Source organism: Lytechinus variegatus, chromosome 13 (assembly GCF_018143015.1).
Source record: "Lytechinus variegatus isolate NC3 chromosome 13, Lvar_3.0, whole genome shotgun sequence".
In the NCBI taxonomy this organism is placed as follows: Eukaryota; Metazoa; Echinodermata; class Echinoidea; order Temnopleuroida; family Toxopneustidae; genus Lytechinus; species Lytechinus variegatus.
Genome location: NC_054752.1, coordinates 6771363 through 6790309, shown reverse-complemented (window position 1 = coordinate 6790309; position 18947 = coordinate 6771363). Strand labels below are relative to the sequence as shown.

The 18947-nt window shown below is 36.6% G+C and overlaps 1 protein-coding gene across 1 annotated transcript; it reads left to right on the top strand.

Annotated features, from left to right (window-relative positions):
- Positions 1–10: 10 nt before the first annotated feature.
- LOC121426222 (serine/threonine-protein kinase OSR1-like) lies at positions 11–18701 on the top strand. The gene is made up of 13 exons (XM_041622438.1): positions 11–153; positions 5581–5693; positions 6353–6461; positions 7728–7869; positions 8209–8374; positions 9087–9188; positions 9607–9740; positions 10970–11087; positions 11495–11683; positions 12648–12769; positions 16869–16990; positions 17422–17483; positions 18478–18701. The coding sequence occupies exons 1-13, from the start codon at positions 48–50 to the stop codon at positions 18550–18552; spliced, it is 1560 nt and encodes a 519-aa protein (XP_041478372.1). The 5' UTR covers positions 11–47; the 3' UTR covers positions 18553–18701.
- The last annotated feature ends 246 nt before the right edge of the window (positions 18702–18947 follow it).

The following is an 18947-nucleotide window of genomic DNA, read 5'->3' as shown; positions in this document are numbered from 1 at the left end:
CGGTGCGCCGTTTAACCGACGTTAAAAATTGACGACCATAGAGAGAAATGGCGACTGCAACTGCAAGTTCTGGCCCTGCCTCTTCTTCTGAAACATCATCTGCAAAGCCTTGGCCTAATAACAGAGATGCTTACGAAATCAAAACGGTCCTCGGTATGTTTGAATTCAATTTTGATAATTTCAAGAAAGGGAATGTACTGTAAGATGCAAGATTCTGACTTTCTGATCGTGATGCCTGGCTGGCTGTGCTGTGCCTGGTGTGGTGTCGCCGTGAGCCCGTGTGTCTGTCGTGTATGAGGGTGTGTTTGTGTTGTGGTGTACTCGCGAGTCCACAATTCGCTCTGTGGTGTGTGACTGCATGTGAGGACGATATTTTTAAAAAATATTTTGACAAGTCGTACATGTAGGTCTGATATACTTCTTCATCATGGAGCCTTGAGTACCCGTTTCCCGGCAATGCTGTATTTTAGGGGTCTAAATTATTATAATTCTTTAATTATTTTTATTATTATAATTCTTAGTTTAATTTATTCTAGAATTAGGCCTACCTGGTAAATAGTGATATTTATTTTTAGGTCACCTTCAGTACGCATAACGTTTTTGTCGTTAATGCCTTAGCTAAAGTAATGGCAATGTGTATGAAGGTTTCAAAAATTGGTTAATAAAAAGGTGAAAAATTGAAGGTTTCTTACAGATCCAGACCGATCTTGTGACTTTGTGTAGATCCCTTGATCCGTGAATACAATAGGTCTGACCCTTGATGTACATGTATGAATTTACATGTACCTTCGATTAACGATGTTACAAAATGCCGTTTTGAAGAACAATTTATGATAAAAATTATTATTTAACAAATAATAGAAGGTAATACGTGATTAGCACTACATCCTGACTTATGGATCCTGCTGAGTATCATCGTAGAAGTAGAAGTATAAATAATTATTTTTAATTTGCCATTTTATTAACTAGATATGTTTAATTGTGGGCAACAACAGCAACAGGAGGACAAGATGGAAGTTGTTCATATCATCGGCATTCATCCGAACCGTCATATCAGTCAATTTTGGTGTAGAAAAAAAATCAATTTTGAAATTTGTGCCAAACTTGAAAATTTAAGTCCTATACATGCTTAAATTTCTAATATGAATTTAAGCAATTTTAAAACCACAATTGACTGATTTTCTAGGCAGCAAGTTATTTATATTTTGAGATATGTGGGGATTTTCACAGCGATGCCATTCATATTGTTGATAAAATGTACAAATCCCATTGGAAACATATATGTAGCAATGCAAACAACAGCTGTGTGCACTGTGCAGTGTGCACTTTGATATGAAGAAAGAGCATTCAAGAGCAGGGAAGCAGTATGTAAGTGTATGGAGGAAAATGTAATTCGCATGTAAAATATAAATTACTTCAAATGGTATACAGGGGGCTAGAGAGAGACTGAATTTTGGTCTCATCTAATAGCTTGATGTGAGCAACCTTTGTGAGTTTAAGGTTGCATGACCAAGGTCAAAGGCCATTTAGGGCCAATGAACTTTACAGTGTCTACAAGAATTATTTATACACTATATTAAAACACTGGAAGATGAGTGGATGGACTATGATAAAAGTAAAAATATGTAACCTTGCTTTCATAAACTCTAATATATAACATATCATATGAAAGAGAAAAGTATAGTCTTTGTTTTCCTTCTTGTCGCAAATTGTTATTGGTCACGCATTGACACATGAATGATTATAATTCAGCAAGTGTGATAATGCATATTTTCTTATTTTTTGTGATCATTGAAGTGTAACTCATATTGCTTCAATGACCATGACTTATTTCTTATTTTTCTGAGGGACGAGATGACAGGACGAGATGATCTTTTTCAATGTTTTATTTATTTTGACAGGAATTGAAATATTAAAAATTAATACACCCATTTACAGAAGTCAGTGAGGCATTCAGACATCAATATGTTTGAAATCGTGAAGGAAATCTGTACAACCGAGTGAAATACTAAGAATTGTTTATGAAAGCATATCATCTCATATTCTCATCTCTTGGAAAAAAGTGAATAAGTCATGAACAATGAAATGTTTCGTGAGCTACACTTCAATAATCACAGCAAGGTCGGAAAATGTGCATTATTGCTTTTCATAATTCATTATCGTTCATGCGTGACTGACCGCAATTTTCAACTAGGTGCAGAACAGTTGCTTTACTTCGCTCTTTCATATGATATATAATTCATTATTTTCTATGATGGCCAAATGAGCAATTTTTTTTTGGTCCCAACATAGTTATCTTCTCATTTTGCATTGCTGTATGAAGTGTACAAATTATTCTTTTAGACACTACGTGTAGGGGAAGGCGGGGTAAGTTGTGACACTTTTTGCATTTTGCATGTTAGAATTGATATGACTAATAATATTGTAGCAATAAGTACCTTGCCTTAAAATTTGATTCTTGGGAAATATTTTTTATCTACATACATGTATATATAACTTTTCCCCCCACAGTAAAATTCATTGTGACCTTTGAAAAACATGATGTCAAATGGCTCAACTTGCCCCATCTGTGGCCACCTTCTGGGGTATGTTGAGCCACAAAAACTATGCAGGAAGAACCAGAATTTAAATTTTTTATTTCAAGTCTTTACAATTGCTAATTCTCTATAAGTACTAACATCCTCTAAAAGTAAAAGAACTGTCATGTGAATTTGCACCTTTCTGCCTGCATATCAGTGGCTTTCATTATAATTTTTTTTTTCATTATACATTACTAGTACCAAAAGAATTACCATGACTCAACTTGCCCCATGTTGACTGGCTAAAAGTACACCAGTCCAAACTTAATGCGATAATTTCGCATCCACATATTTCTTATGCATCCATCAAGCAAAAGACTATGACAAGAATGAGAATCCATACATGGACTAACAATATTGTTCTTATTTCTTAAATTTTCTTTATTATATTTGAAGACGTATGTGGGTAAAAAGCACTGCTTTATTTTACACCCTGTTTTACTTTTTTGGCTGAAATTAGTATTTTTCCCTATAAAAAGTACTTTTTGCTTCAAAGTCGAAAACAATGTGGTGGGTAAAGGGTTATGTAATGGGTCATCAATATATGGCACCACCACGATGTCTGACTCATTATTGGCCTGGGGGTGGTGGCTCAACTTGCCCCAATGCTCAACTTACCCTGCCTTCCCCTATATGTTGGGGGAATCAAACAAATTAACCAGGGTTAAGATTTTAAATTGTCATAACCATGAAAGTATATGGATCTAGTTAATAAAACTTGGACATTAGAGTAATCAAGCATCAGTGAACATCCTGTGTGAGTTTCAGGTCACCTGATTAAAGCCAATGAACGTTGGCTGTGTTGGGGGTATTTGTTGAATTGCCATCTTGGATGTAGTTCGTGAAATGTGGACATAAATGTAATCAAGTATCACTGATCATCTTGCACAAGTCTTTGGTCACACATCAAGGTCAAATGTCATTTAGGATCAATGAACATAGTATTTTATCATCATATGAATGGTGCTTTTGTGACTTATTATTCTGGAGTCGTTTTCAAAGTCAGCACTGGTGCTACATGTAAGCCTATGTTGAATGGTGTAATGCAAGAAAGACTGCCAGAGGCGCTCCACTTGTTAGAAATTGAAGGTTAAAAGTTAATTTAAATGTCAGTTTAAGACATTTTAGATTATAAAATGAATTAACATATAATTATTACCTCCATGAAATTTACAAAAAGGGAATTTCATGAGCAATACAAACATGGGATTAAAGTAATTGATGGTGTGGGCAAAGAGAAAAAAAATATGGATACATGTGCCAGAATGTCTGAAATAAAGTTTCTAGCAGAAATGAACAATGTATTAAATGAATTGGTTAGTTGGGTGGTTGATTGGTTGATTGATTGATTGATTGATTAACTGACTGACTGAATGACCGACTGACTTGACTGACTTATTGATTGATTGATTGATTAACTGACTGACTTGACCGACTTATTGATTGATTGATTGAATATTGAAATAAATATAGATTAATTGAACAATTCTAGATAACTACTGGATTGCGTAATAGATAAGGGAATGAATGAATGAGTTGATTATTGATGAGAAGCTAATATGAATAAATAGATGTATAGATGGATGGTTGGATATTTAAATTCCTAAATAAATGATACATGTAATAAACTGAAAAAAAATACGCAGTTTTTATCACTATTCATATTAAGCCAAACTGGATTAACACTAGTAACTCCAAATTGCCATAGAGTAGATTCTGAGATGTAGATTGCGAAAGCATGGTTATTTTTCTGTTAAAATGAAAAGGAAGACATCTTTCATCACTACATGTATATCATGAATCACTCATTCACTTTACTTCCCCTGCCAAGGGTGTGTCTTCGCTTTTTTTATGTACACTGCATTTTCTGTAGAAAAGTGTACAATGTACATGCATGCAAAGATGACTTTTCAAATCCAGCCTACCTCAAGTTGTTTTAGGAATACACGTATACATATGAAACATTTCTGCCATTTTCCATGAAATCTCCTGGAGGAGTTTGATGGAAAAATTTCAAGAAGAAGAAAGTTATGCAGTTTCACTTGATACATGTATAGTACATAAGATTTATTTGCACGGCCCGGATGATATCCGTAGATGATAATGTGTAATTATAGTGGCCTTTCCAATGAAAAAAAACAAAATATGATTTAATTCTTGTACAAAAAGACAGGCAGTAAATCTTCCCAATTACATAGAAATATACCTTCTCTTTCGATCATTAAAATTATTTTTGCCCAAATAGGGAAATATTGCACGGCCCGGGCTGGAGGCTCTGTTGCCCCCAAAATGCTCGAAACAGCCCTGGAAACTTAAAAACAAGCCCCGGAAAATCCCCATAATTTTCTAAAGCTTATCAAATTTTTCTGATTCAAATAGTAAGAGGTGAAAAGTAGCCCCCAAAAATTAAAAATCAATTTTTGCCTTTGGCCAATTATTGCTACATGTACAAATTCATTTTATGATAGTATACTATTTCAATGAATACGGTACTGAAATTTGATTGTAAACTATCCAAGGATTAGAAGAGAATACTCGGGTTCTGTCTTGACCAAAGCCTTATTTTCGCAACAGTTTTGAATGCTATGCAATATTCAATGGGTTAATTGGAACCAGCAGTCTTCCAATGAAATAAAATTGCAACTTGACTGTGGGTGCAGCATGTACTATTTAAACCTTGTGTACACTGTACATGTAGGTCTACATACATGTACATATCTGATGCATTTCTAATATTAAAAAAAAGTTGATTTTGTTTAATAGGAAATTGGTGGGTATAAAATAGACATATGAGCTATTTTAAATTTAACTTTTGCATTTCTGGTTGTTATAGGAAATGAAAGCTTTCAATTATATTCTCTTCAGACCTACATTTACATTTAATATATACTGTAGAATATCACTGTACACAAATTTTGTGTAGAAGTCATAAAATATAATGGAGTGAATTGCCATGCGATACCAAGATAACTATTTTCTGCATTTTAATCGTCGCTAACAGGTCATGGAGCTACTGCGACTGTCCACAAAGCAATCTGCCTTCCTCGTAATGAGGAGTGCGCCATCAAGAGGATTAATCTGGAGAAGTGCAACACGACCATGGAAGAACTAGTGGTAAGAGAGTTTTGTTTGTAGTATACTACATGATGTATTCTTTCACATAAAATGGTCTGGCGTAGCTTTACTTGGGATTCACATACCTGTTGATAACCATCCTTATTTAATTTGAAGAGTCCAGAGTTTTGGTTTGAATAGATAAAAGCTTTTTCAACCACTGTGTCCCTATATTTATGAAAAGTCTGTATATTAATGTATGAGAAACTCTGCAATGTCCTTATTTACAGTATCTTTACCTTCTAGAGGTAAAGGTTAAGGGTGGGCATGTACATGTATCTCCGGGAGCTGTTTCATAAATTATGCAATACAAACGATGAAAGGATAATGAAGTATCAAAATGCGACTGAGCTTGAAAAGGATTGATGTTGATTCTTTACATGTCCACTTCATCGATGTGCAGCCATGCTTTTCTTATGCGTTGGTATGGCCCCATGTACTGTTAATTGTGTCACGGAGTAGGTTTCCTGAGCATGAAGGTCGTGTGTGCTGCAGCATACAAGCTCCATCCAGCTTTTTGATATCAGTGGTTCACGATTGCATTCAAATTATGTAACAGTACAGGCGTGTATTAAAGCTAAAACAAATGAATGAATTCCAGGACCATTTAAATTGCTCTCATTGGTATTGTTTTGTTTTCTTTTGTTTGTTTATTATAGAAAGAGATACAAGCAATGTCTTTATGCAAACACGTCAATGTGGTACAGTACTACACCTCCTTCGTTGTTAAGGATGAAATTTGGCTTGTTATGAGGCTGCTAGAAGCTGGTAAGTCATTGCCTATTCTTATTCTTGTACATGAAATAACGTTTTCCAGTTCAACTTCTAATTTTTCTTACATGTGCTTGGGAATGGAAAGACTTCATGAGCTCTTGGGGTCAAAAGGTCATACATGTACGTGAAGCAGAGGCAGTAGAACGTCAGGCTCATACTATGAAAGTAGAGGGGCACCTATTGTTTGCAAGACAAAAGGTGCCCCTCCACTTTCTTTGTCCGAGCCTGATGTTCCGCTGCCTCTGACGTGTAGGTCATATCTCATTCTTGCAATAACTGCAAAATCATTTGCGGGATCAACTGCAAACTTGGTTCATGTATACTTGTGTGAATAATAATGTTCTGATTACGTTTTGGGGTCAGAGACCGAGGCCCTTAAATGAAAATTTATGAAGTTGGGTGTGTAAATAAGGTTTGATCTGGCAATGACTAAATTTTGACTGTGTGCAATGAAGAATCCATCTAGTGGACATGTACATGTAGCTGTTGACTTGAAAGTTGTTTGGTAGGTGCCCTTTTGTTTCTATGAGGATCCTGTCTTGGGGCCCGTTTGATAAAGAGTTACAACTGTTGTAACCTTGCCATTATGACAACTACCATGGCAACCTTGATTCTGATTGGCTGCTGAGCCCTGTTACCATGGTACATGTAGTTGCCATAATGGCAAAGTTACAACAGTTGCAAGTCCTTAATGAAACAGTGCCCCAGATCTTAAAAACAGAGTAAAACAGAGACTAAGATACTTTGACACATATTCAGATCAAAGGATATGAAGCAGGACATCATGCTTGGAAAGGTACAAGGCAGAAGGAGAAGAGAAAGACAGAGGAATAGATGGCTGGAAGGAATTACTAAAAAAAAAGTGGAAAATCTTTGTGAGAACTGAGCATGCTTTCACAGGATAGAACAGCATGGAGAAAGTTCATCCATGTGGTGGCCCAGTGGAGCATTTCATTAACATTGTCCAACAAGTTGTCAGATCTGACAACTTTCTTTGACTTTGATTGGCTGAGAAACACAGTTCCTATTGTAACTGTTGGATGAAACAGGACTTTTCGGATAAAATGTCTGACAAGTCCATGCATGAAACGCTCCCCTTGATATGAGAATGACTTGATGGCACATGACAGCATCGTGATCTCATCAAGAACATGATGAAAAAGGTCAAAGGGAAGGGAGGACAATTTTAAGAAGCTATCATTGTATTATTAAGATATTCTTCATCTAATAAATCTTTGAGTGTCTTTGGTTTTCCATCAGGCTCCTGTCTTGATCTTATCAAGTACATGATGAAGAAAGGAAAAGGAAAGGGAGGACTATTTGAAGAAGCTGTCATTGCAACAATCCTTAAAGAAACGCTACTAGGTCTTGAATACCTCCATAAAAATGGTCAAATCCATAGGTGAGCTATTACGTACATCCTCTGTATCTATCAATTTTAAAAACACAGCTTATTCTATAAAACAAAAGTATAAAGACATTGATATGGACTTTTTTATATAATCTATTTAATGCACAAGTTCTCAATAGACTATTTTTTTATTGATATTAACAAGAACTCATTTTGTTCAGTGATGCTTAGGATATAACCCATTTTCTAAATGATAATAATAATAACATTTGTAGGCCACATAATACAGGTGTTTCTAAGCGTTCAGTTTTCTGCCTATCAGCTAAAATGGAATTTAACTCTGTTCTTATTAATGCTGTTGATTTTGGACCATTCCATTATCTGTCGTAGGGATGTTAAAGCAGGAAACATCCTCCTGAGTTCCGATGGTACAGTCCAGCTTGCCGACTTTGGTGTCAGCTCGTGGATTGCGACTGGTGGCGACCTCTCCCGTGATAAGGTCCGTACGACCTTCGTTGGTACACCGTGCTGGATGGCACCAGAGGTCATGGAACAGGTGAGAGGTCAAAGGTCACAATCTTAATGAGATGTAATATGTCTGTTTTGTTAAAAGCTAGTGCTGCATGATATTGGGCATTCAATTGTAAAAATCACAATCATGACGAAGTATGTTTTCTCCAACTGACTAAATAAATGGAGTTGGGGAAATAAAATTCTTATAACCCTTTCTTTTTTACCATGGTGAGTAAGATTGGAGTAAAAATAGGAATATTTTTGTTTCATAGTATTCCAAGGGAGATTTGTAGTTCAAAACGCATTAAAACCTCAAACATTTAACGTCATGATAGGCGATAAATTGTCATAGATCCAATGCTGATTGAAGTGTCTTTGTCACAATATTTTCATTTCCCTATATTTGGAGGTAGGGGGTTGAAAAGAGACTTTTTGTTATGACCTGTGCATTATATTGCTGTTTCTATTTTTGTAGGAGCAATGCATTCTTCTCACAGGAACTAAACCCCTTGCGTTAGTAGCAAGCCTGAACATTTACTTTTCTACTATTGTCTTTAGTTTTAATTGTAGTAAAATGTATAAATATCACCATTGCTGACATGAGTATTTGATTTCCTATTGTAGATTCAGGGGTTGACGAAGATATTTCAGGGATGAATTACTGAGCTGGAAACTCAGGCTTTTTTAAATAGATTGATGGGGGGGACTGTTTATTATCATCATTGAATTGTGGGTTTTCTTTGTGTTTTATTTAGGTGAATGGATATAACTTCAAAGCCGATATCTGGAGTTTTGGTATCCTGGCCATAGAGCTAGCTACTGGTGCTGCACCCTATGCAAAGTTTCCTGCCATGAAGGTATCACTCATTTGTCAAAATTGATCACCAATTCCCCACTCAATATTTGCAGAAGAAACAAAGCGAGAGCTTTAGAAAATAAGGAGAAAATAACATTTGGAGTTTGGGTTCACTTTAATAAGCATGAGTTATGCACTCTGTGCAATTTCAATGAAACTTCCAACCAGTCCACAAAACTTTTGTCAAAAAAGTTGACTATCTTGTTTTCCAATCAAATTTACAGCTTGAATTTTTTTTACAGTATAAAAAAGAAGAAATACTCCTTTAGATAAGACTAATTTTTTAATGTTTGCTCTTTGAAGACAAATTTACTATTTTTGTTTTACAGAGAGCCTTCCCCGGCGACTTATTGGTGGTTTTGGGGTAGCTGGACGTACATATACATGTGGTACTAACACTTTGTCTTTTTTTTTGTCAGGTGCTGATGCTAACTCTTCAGAATGAACCGCCAAACCTTGATTCCTGCTCAGAAAACAAAGATGAATACAAGAAATACAGCAAGGAATTCAAGAAAATGATCTCAAAGTGCTTACAAAAAGATCCACAGATAAGGTACATTTATAAGACTGCTTTATTTTTGTGTACAGTTGTATGCCCAACCAAAAAAATAAAATGAAAGTGATGAATCTAGTAGGATTTGCAAGATTTCATGCTTTTTCTTGATTTAAGATTATTAGGCAAAATGTTTTTTTTTATTATTTTTTATACAGTATGAAACCATGATTTTGAAAAGATAACTTGTTATCTCTGTGTTGATTTTGTAGAGGCTATAAGGTCCAGAGATTTTTTCCGATGCAATAAGTGCTGGTCAAAAGTCAGAAAATATTTTTTTTTATTGTTGTAACAGAAAAAGATTACTGATGTGTCTGCCAATGTTTAATCTTTATCTTGATGAGAAGACACATTTTCTTTTTCTCTTGCTAACATCAGAAACTGCTTTGATAATTTCTTAGGTCTTAGTGCTTAAAACCTTTACTTTTGGTCAGTCCCACAAAGGTGCTTTTCACTATCCCTATTCATGACTAGATTTGTACATGAATGCATGTGCCCTAAAACAGTTTGAAATATGTGATGGATATAAAATGAATTTTTTAAAACTGGTTTTATTTCACAATTTATTTTGATTGGGTGCATGATGATATTGAAATATCTGCAGACTTTTGTCTTGTTTGTTTGAAAATTATAAAACCCCTTCTGAAAGATACAATAGGGGGGTTTTAGGATATAATCTTTGTCTTTAGCTTTCTAATATCCAATTATGAATTTGTAAAGTAAGTCCTTGAAAAGGCTTTTTCTTAAGTCAAAATAATATGATTACAGAGTGAGGCTGCTAGAAATAAAACAATACCATCTTCTAACAGCTAAAAGAAATCAGTGGCAACTGCAATGTCTGTACTTTTGTAAGATTGGAATTACTCAAGTATTTACCGGTACTCAATATTAACTCAAGTATTATTTACAATACCACAATACCCTGTACCATAGCTTTACATGGGCATTAGATGGTCTATAAAATCAATGCTAGCTCGTTGTGAATCAGTGCTCAGGGGCCTGTTTCATAAAGGACTTGCAACTGTTTTAACTTTACCATTATGGCAACTACCATGGTAACAGGATTCAGCAGCCAATCAGAATCAAGGTTTCCATGGTAGTTGCTGTAATGGCAAAGTTACAACAGTTGCAAGTCCTTTATGAAACGGGCCCCTGTTCTTTCTTTTTAGACCTACTGCATCTGAACTAATGCACTTTGTGAATCAGGTCTCTGTTCTGTTTCTTTCCAGACCTGATGCGTCTGAACTGCTCAAGAGTCCGTTCTTCAAGAAAGCCAGAGAAAAGAAGTATCTTATTGAGAGTCTCATTCAAGAAGGACTCAAAGTCAGACAAGCACAGCAACAAAATGTAAGCCAGGGGGGGGGGGTGCAAGAAAATGGTGCAATCACAAATTTCTGTGGCAAATCAACAAGTTATAGATTAGTTTTAATTAAAAGAAATCAGCTTATAGTTGTTGATGCAAGAAGCAGACTGGTGATCAATTGCAAATTTACAATTAGTTTCAAGACTTATGATTGACTCAGAGACCTATGATTGACTTGCCATCGATTGCACTTCTCTTGCAACATTCTATTAGACTCTAAAGCCTGGGACACATTACATGATCCGTTGTGATCTAAATTACAAAGAAATTGACAAGCACTTGATATGAATGTTCCAACCTATGATAATGATTAATTTCTAGATGTATGAAATAATCATGAAATAATGTTTCCACTAATTGTCCTCACCGTCGGTCATTCTTATTCCTACAGGTCAAACGAGTACCAGGGTCAAGCGGTCGCCTGCATAGGACGGTAGACGGGGCATGGGAATGGTCAGACGATGAACTGGACGAGAATAGTCAGGAAGGTAAAGCGGCAAGCATTGGACGATCACCAAGGGTTGGGGCACAGTTCAAGGAGGCTCTAGAGAATGAGATGGGTACAAAGGCAGAACCAGAGGTAATATCTTATTTCAAGGGTCTGAGAATTCACCTGCTTGGGTGATTTCAGCTGTATTTTCCAGCTTATTTTCAGTTTTTTTGTGTGTGCTTTGTCTTTGCAATACTAAAAGAGCTTTTTGCTATTTCAGCCATTTTCATCTGTGGTTACTTGCACCCTTTATTCCATGAGGCAAGTACAGGTCAAATGTTCTGTGTTTATTTCACATATAATCTACTCAGATGGAATGTTACTTCCTGTAATCTGCAATACAAAATATAGCTTTGATTCTTGTCAACTCCATCCTGTCGTAATTACCGTGTTACAATTAATCGGCTTTTGCATCGGCTTTTTTCATAGCGTGTAAAGGCAATTAACTTGCATCGGCTCGCGGTTCACCAAAGTAGTAGGTTCAGAACCGCGAGCCGATGCAGAATCAGCTTTTTAACTACGTGTAAATAGAAAGCCGATTCCTCATCGGCAATTTGTGCGCATTACATTTGCTTTACCATTGTCAATTCCATCCTGTTGTAATGTGACCTTGCCTTGGAATGTAATATACATACATGTACAGGTAGACCTTTCCTGGCATAAAGACCTGATATATATATGTGTGCTATATAAATCCTATATTTGTTTTATTTTTTGTAGAGATATTAATGATAAATAATAATATGGGGTATTTGTTTAGCACATATATCCACCTTGTTAGGTGCTTGAGCCACTCCTATTTTACCCCAGCTGTGCTTGGCTAACATTTCAGCTGCTCACAGGAATTTCTTCCTGTCGGTAGCCATTTACCTCACCTGGGATGAGTGCAGCACTTTGTGGATCAACTTTCTTGCTGAAGGAAATTATTTCATTATGGCTGGGATTTGAACCCGCGACCCTCCATTTCAAATTCTGGAGACTAGTCCACTTGGCAGCAACGCTCCACTCCAAGATGGTTAAGAACTCACTGCAATTTTTTTGTCTGTGTTCATAGACTATCAAGAACGAGGATGTGAAATCAGTCAATGCTCCAAGAAGCGGAGAGACAGAACAAAGTGTAGAAGGTGGAGAAGGAGGAGACCAAACCCCACCCCTAAGAATCATCCTCAGACTCAGGTCAGTTTAAAGATAAATGCCAGTTGTGGTAATGATCTCAAAATGAGATCATACAGAATCCAATAATGTGACCACCTAAGTGTTTGTTTTGTAAAACTAACAACCCAATCACATAGTCAAAGCCTCCAAAGTTCCACAGATAAATTATATATTGTTCCAGATCCCCTTTCACAAAACAAAAGTTACACTTGGTGATCTTACAATTGCACTTGCTGCCCCCAAACCATGAAATAGCCTGCCAATTGACCTAAGAAGCTCTCCATCATTGACTTTCTTCAAATCAAAATTAAAAACATATCTCTTTAGTTAAGAAAATTTGCTGAATTTAGATTTAAGTAAAAAAGAGCTCTGAACAAGCGCAGCTGAATATATTTATATAAAAGCTGTGCTATACAAATTAATGTTTATTATTATTTAATTTTATTTCGTAATTCTCCTGGAGAAATTACAGGAGATCCCGCCCGCGCATGCGCAGTCATTACGTTCGCAGCATTGATTTGGCAGTCATTTTCCGCCATTTGGGGTAAGATAAAAATTGCTTTTTCTTCCCCTTCTTCGAGTTGGTTGCTGGAAATTATGCGCTAGAGCCCCTTTCTAGTACAACCTCCTTCTGATATCGACATTGGGTTCGAGTTGGAGTACTTCCTGACGAAAATATGATTATGAATCGTGATTTCTTGAATGTGGGTACCAGCCCGCCGGCGACTCAGTCGCAGCGGAGTGCGGTTTCTCCACCGGGCCAGGGACCCGTTCCACGAGCCAGCAACCAGCTTTGCATCAACGGTCTATGTATTCGACTTCGTCGAATACAGTTATAGATAACTTCATGATAAAGGAGATATGATTGAATCTCCGTCGGGCTTTTCGGGCATAGGTACCGATATGGCACTATTGAAAGCCAAGCCCAATAAAATTGTCAAAAACATATTAAAGATAAAGGAGATGTTAAATCTCCGTCGGGCTCTTCGGGCATAGGAACCGATATGACACCAACAAAGCCAAGCCCAAAGAGAATAAACCTTCCCCCTCAACTTCAAACTCTGAGTTTGAGAAGAGACTAGATTAGAATCGCTTTTGACTGAAGCACTGGAGAACCAGGCTTTTCAGAACCAGTCAGGGAGCCAGTTACTCCCCAGGCATAGATCAGCCATTATCAAGATAGTATTCTGAGGCTGTCTTTTTACGATGATGATAATAATGGTTATGATGATCAGAATTCTTAAATACAGTTCCACGCAGGTCAGGTCCATGTGACCAATGTCAATGATGACAATTCACAAGCTCCAGATTTCGAGAGTGGGGAAGGTGAATGTGATGTGGGCCAATTAAGGCCCAGGCATACCGGCATTAGCCGCTAAGTTTGCCCAGCCCCAAGAGATGGGGCACGGCAATTGATAACCTTGGTCGATATGCCAAGAGTTAATGCTCCCATTTGGGACAAACTAAAACAAGTAGGCCTAACTAGACAAAGAAACCTGCAACTACAAAAAATTCAACGTTCACTAACCAGAGGTTTGACAGCATTCATGCAATCTTTAGACCCAGAGAATATTTCTGAAGCTCAACAAGATTGCCTCGCTTTGCTCAGCAATGCCAATTTTGAGCTAAATTGCACAAGGAAACGTCTTATCAGACCTGATATGAATATGAAATTTACACCATTGTGCAAATCTTCCCAAGTGGGCAAGTTCTTATTTGGAGATGATCTTGCTAAGCAAGTGAGAGACCTGAGTGAGCAACAAAAGGCAGCTGCAGGGATGATGAGAGGCCAATTGAAGGACAAGCAATTCAAGTCTCACACATATCACCCATATGCCAGGAATAAAACCAGTACTCGTGAATCTGGATGGGCTCAATCAGCCCAACATGATTTGTGGTCAGGCAACCAGAGGGTCCTTTTTTAGGGCATCCCCAGTGGAAACGACACAAGAACAAGGGTCAAGACCAGTGGCAGAACCCAGGCTCGCTGAGCAGAATGCCTCTCAACAGCCCCTTTCCCCCAAAGCAGGGTGCATCTTGGAAGAAAACAAAGTAACTACTTCTGCTGAAGAGGCGAGTTAACTCAATGATTATTCAAAGTTTCCTATTGGTGGCCGACTGAGGCATTTTGTAAACAATTGGAAAAATATTACTTCTGATCACGTCATCTTATCAGCTGTTGAAGGGTATAAATTAGAGTTTGAAAATTTATCTACTAAACCATACCGTTCACTACCCCCACACTGTTTTCATATCAGAACAGTTGAAGTAATTAAAATCAAGAAATTATACACTTACTTGAGAAAAAGGTTATTGAACAATGCTCCCATGGGAAGGGAGAGTTCGTGTCCAACATTTTTATTCGGCCCAAGAAAAATGGTTGGCTAATTAATAGTTATTCTGGATCTTTCTGACCTGAAAAAGTATGGCTGTCAGCATTTTAAGATGGATAGCATACATACAGCAACACAATGTCAGAAAATTGTTTTCTTGCCTCAGTGGACCTCCGGGATTCTTACTTTTCGGTCCCAGTTCACCCTTCAGATAGAAAGTACTTAAGATTTATTTGGCAAGACACGCTTTTTTCAATTTACATGTTTACCAATTTTGGTATCAAATATGCCTCCTGAGCTTTGAAATCTCCTGTAATTTCTCCAGGAGAATTACGAAATAAAATAGAAAGATTAAATGAGAACAAAGTTTGAAATTTAATATTTATTTTATGAGTAATTTGGAGGGAGAGATTACAGGCCCCCCACTCCCTCCCATTACTCAAGGGCAAAATTAGCTCTAACTTGTTCTCATCTTAGTTTAATCTTTCTTGCTGTTTTATCAGGAGTCATATTTGATGCTTTGAATGATGACTGCGCATGCGCAGGCGGGATCTCCTGTAATCTCTCCCTCCAAATTACTCATAAAATAAATATTAAATTTCAAACTTTGTTCTCATTTAATCTTTTTATTTATGATAAATGTGGGTCAAAGATTTTAAAAGATATTGTGCAATTGCTTGGGATTCCAATCAGAGTAATTTCTTGAGGTTCCATGACATTTGCTCTGATGAAAAATCTGCTTATTATTAAAGCCAAATATAAAATCTAAAAACAAAATAAATCCTTATCTTTACATTATTCTGAATGTAGAACTCTATTATAATCCAAACTCTAATCCTATTTCCTCAGAAATATCATTATGGGAGCAAATATTGTGTTGTATGATTATTTCACATAGCGTGCCAGACTTATAATAATATCAATTCTAATCTTTGCTGTCTCTTAAAGGGCTTATTATGTATACATTTCAAATTTAGATGTTTTTAAAACTTGCTCTTACAATTTTGTCCCAGTAGTTCCCTCTCCATGTAATCTTTTTCCTTTCCGCAGCATGCTAATCCTTGTGGATTTGCTGCTTATCTATATTTTATTTCCATTTATTTTGTATAATTCAATTTCAGCTTGTCTTCCAGTACCGTTAAAAACATGCAAGTGCAATAAGCAATTCCAGTAAATGCATAAAAACATTGAATACAAATAAAGAGAGAGAGAATATACAAAGTGAAATAACAAGTTCATGGATAGGATAAAAAAAAAGAATATGCTTGTCTGGGTTATTCCATAAATAATCATAATATCAAATCTTTAAAAGGCGGGGGGGGGGGTCAATATTTCAAATAAACGATTAATTGAAGAGGGGTTTTTTTTCATCAAATATTTTTTGAAGTTCCTTTTGAAGTTCCTTTTGAAGCTTTTGGAGTGATGCATATTTGTTTAGATTTACTATCCAAACCGTTCCAGAGGACTTGACCTCCTTATCTAACACTCATTGCCCTGGGGTTGTTTTGAAATGAATACTTTTTCCTTTTTTAGTTCCTGGTATCATAATTATGGATGGAATCATTTAAGGTTTACCGATTAGAAAATTGTTGTGGTAATAGACTTTTGGTATATTTGTACATAGATTTTGCAAGTTGCTGGTCACATTATGTAGTTGATAAATTGTCAATTCTTTATATTTTAGAAAAAAATTGGACGTACATGCTCTATGATGCACCTTGTCAACAATTTTCATGGCACGCTTCTGTAATTAAAATATTCTATTTATAATTGTTTCTACCACACAGGAATGCATCAAGGGAATTGCATGATATCAGATTTGAGTTTAGAGTGGACCAGGACACACCCAACGGACTCTCTCAGGAACTGGTCAAGGAAGGTCTGGTCGACGGCAGGGATGTCATTGTTGGTGGGTAGAAGGATAAGAGATTTGGATTGGAAGTAATCCAGGTTTTGAATCTGGTTTAGTTCCCGACTACGCCCTCATAGAAATCGTCCTCACCCCTCCCTCCACTTGACTCTATTTAGTTTATCCTCCCCCCTCAACCCAACCCTCCCACTATCCTCCACTAATTGCTTCTTCCATGTCTTCTCCAGTCACCCCCTTCCCCTTTGACCATCCTCCCTCGACCCACTTCATGTTACTGGGACTTTCAGAAAGACAACAATATCCGAGAAATTCAGTCTCTATGAGGTACATGAAAAGACGTCTAAAGTATTTGACGCTGTAGCTTTTTGCAGGAATCCCACTCAAATGTGATTAAAAGGGTTTTAATAATGTGACTTGTTAATTCAAAGTAAATTACTTTTCGTTTCGTATTCCTCTTTTTGTGTTTATAGTTGCAGCAAATTTGGAGAAAGTTGTGAAAGATCGGGATTGTAAATCTAGGACGTTTAGACTGGTAAGTGATGTATTTTAGGCTTGGGACGAATACCCTGTTAATATTTGATTGTTTGCCAGGTTACACAATTGCATGATTCCAACAACCGAGATTCCTGGATGGTCAGAAATCACAAAAAAATTGTCCTACTTACATGCCCTACCCGAGGTCGCACATGATGAGTGATCTGACTCAGTCGAGTGTCCCAGTCGTTATTGTCGTGTCTTGAAAGCATTACCATGTTTTGAATTTATTGAAATTTAGGACAAATCTCATTTTATCCTGCACTAATGTCAAATATCAAAGATTAGAGCCATGTACTTTGAATAATCGATGTCTCAAATGAGTAATCATCATGTTTGGAGGAATGGAATTGATACTGTAAAATTTAGTATTTGGTTGCTGGTTGTTGGTAAACTGATCAAATGATTTGATGGTTTGAGTTTTACTCCCAGGGGAGTGTTTCATGAAAGGACTTGTCGGACGTTTTATCCGACAAGTCCCATTTTATCCGACAGTTACCATGGGAACAGTGCCTCTCAGCCAATCAAAATCATGGAAAGATGTCAGATCTGACAACTTGTCGGATGAAAATATTGATGAAACGCTCCCCAGGACTGTTGTATGTATTTATTATTTTCTCTAGAGCAATACAAGCTACATGTAACTAGTCAAAAAGATGTGAAATATTATGATTTTCTGTTTCTCTTTTTTTTCTACAAATGAAATTTCTGTTTTTTTTATTGATATGAACAAAGCATGACAAAGCAATGTTTATGCCTCTGTCTACATTAAATGATACTGGAGGCATTTTGTTTAAAGTGTCCACCTCAAACTTCTATAGTGTCCATATTGACCTGACCAATTCATAGGCTACTTAATGGGTTATTATACACATGTAATACAGTGTATCTACAATTTCACAGATTTTTATTAGCCTGTATGGTCCGCAGTTAGGGTTTATGCAGTAGCAACTAATTCTTCGGTCTTTTTTTTTCTTTCTTTTTTTTTCTAGAATTCTGGTTGTGAAGTGAACGAAGTGGCAGACGACAAAGCTCTTATAGGCTTTGCTCAGCTTACTGTCAGCTAGTCTTGCTTCAAGCCCCTAAAGGATGTCTTGAAGACAGAAACTACACAATGTAAAGGAAACGAATGTAGGGTGTATAGAGATTTTTACAATTATATTGCTTCTTTAAAAAGCTGGTATCAAGTCACGCATTGTTAATTGTCATGGATTCACTGAAATTGGTACATTTCTATAATTTTAGTACACTTTCAAAGTAAGCGTCTAAACCAAAGCCTGTTTAAAATGATCGTTGAATTGCAATATTTTAAGATTTTAAGAAATGCTTTTTGTTCAGAGGAGGGGGGGGGTGATTATCTATTTCATCACCCCTCCCCCCCTGGAACATTATATTCCATTATTTTTATCTATGCCTAAATTCTATGTGATTAGTATGATGTTATTAACACAGGGTTATAGGC

Bases quoted from the DNA above. Each gene is read 5' to 3' on its own strand.
- LOC121426222 (XM_041622438.1), top strand. From the start codon at position 48: ATGGCGACTGCAACTGCAAGTTCTGGCCCTGCCTCTTCTTCTGAAACA. The intron at 5,694-6,352 runs GTAAGAGAGTTT...TGTTTATTATAG, and splicing joins CGACCATGGAAGAACTAGTG to AAAGAGATACAAGCAATGTC. The intron at 11,088-11,494 runs GTAAGCCAGGGG...TTATTCCTACAG, and splicing joins GACAAGCACAGCAACAAAAT to GTCAAACGAGTACCAGGGTC.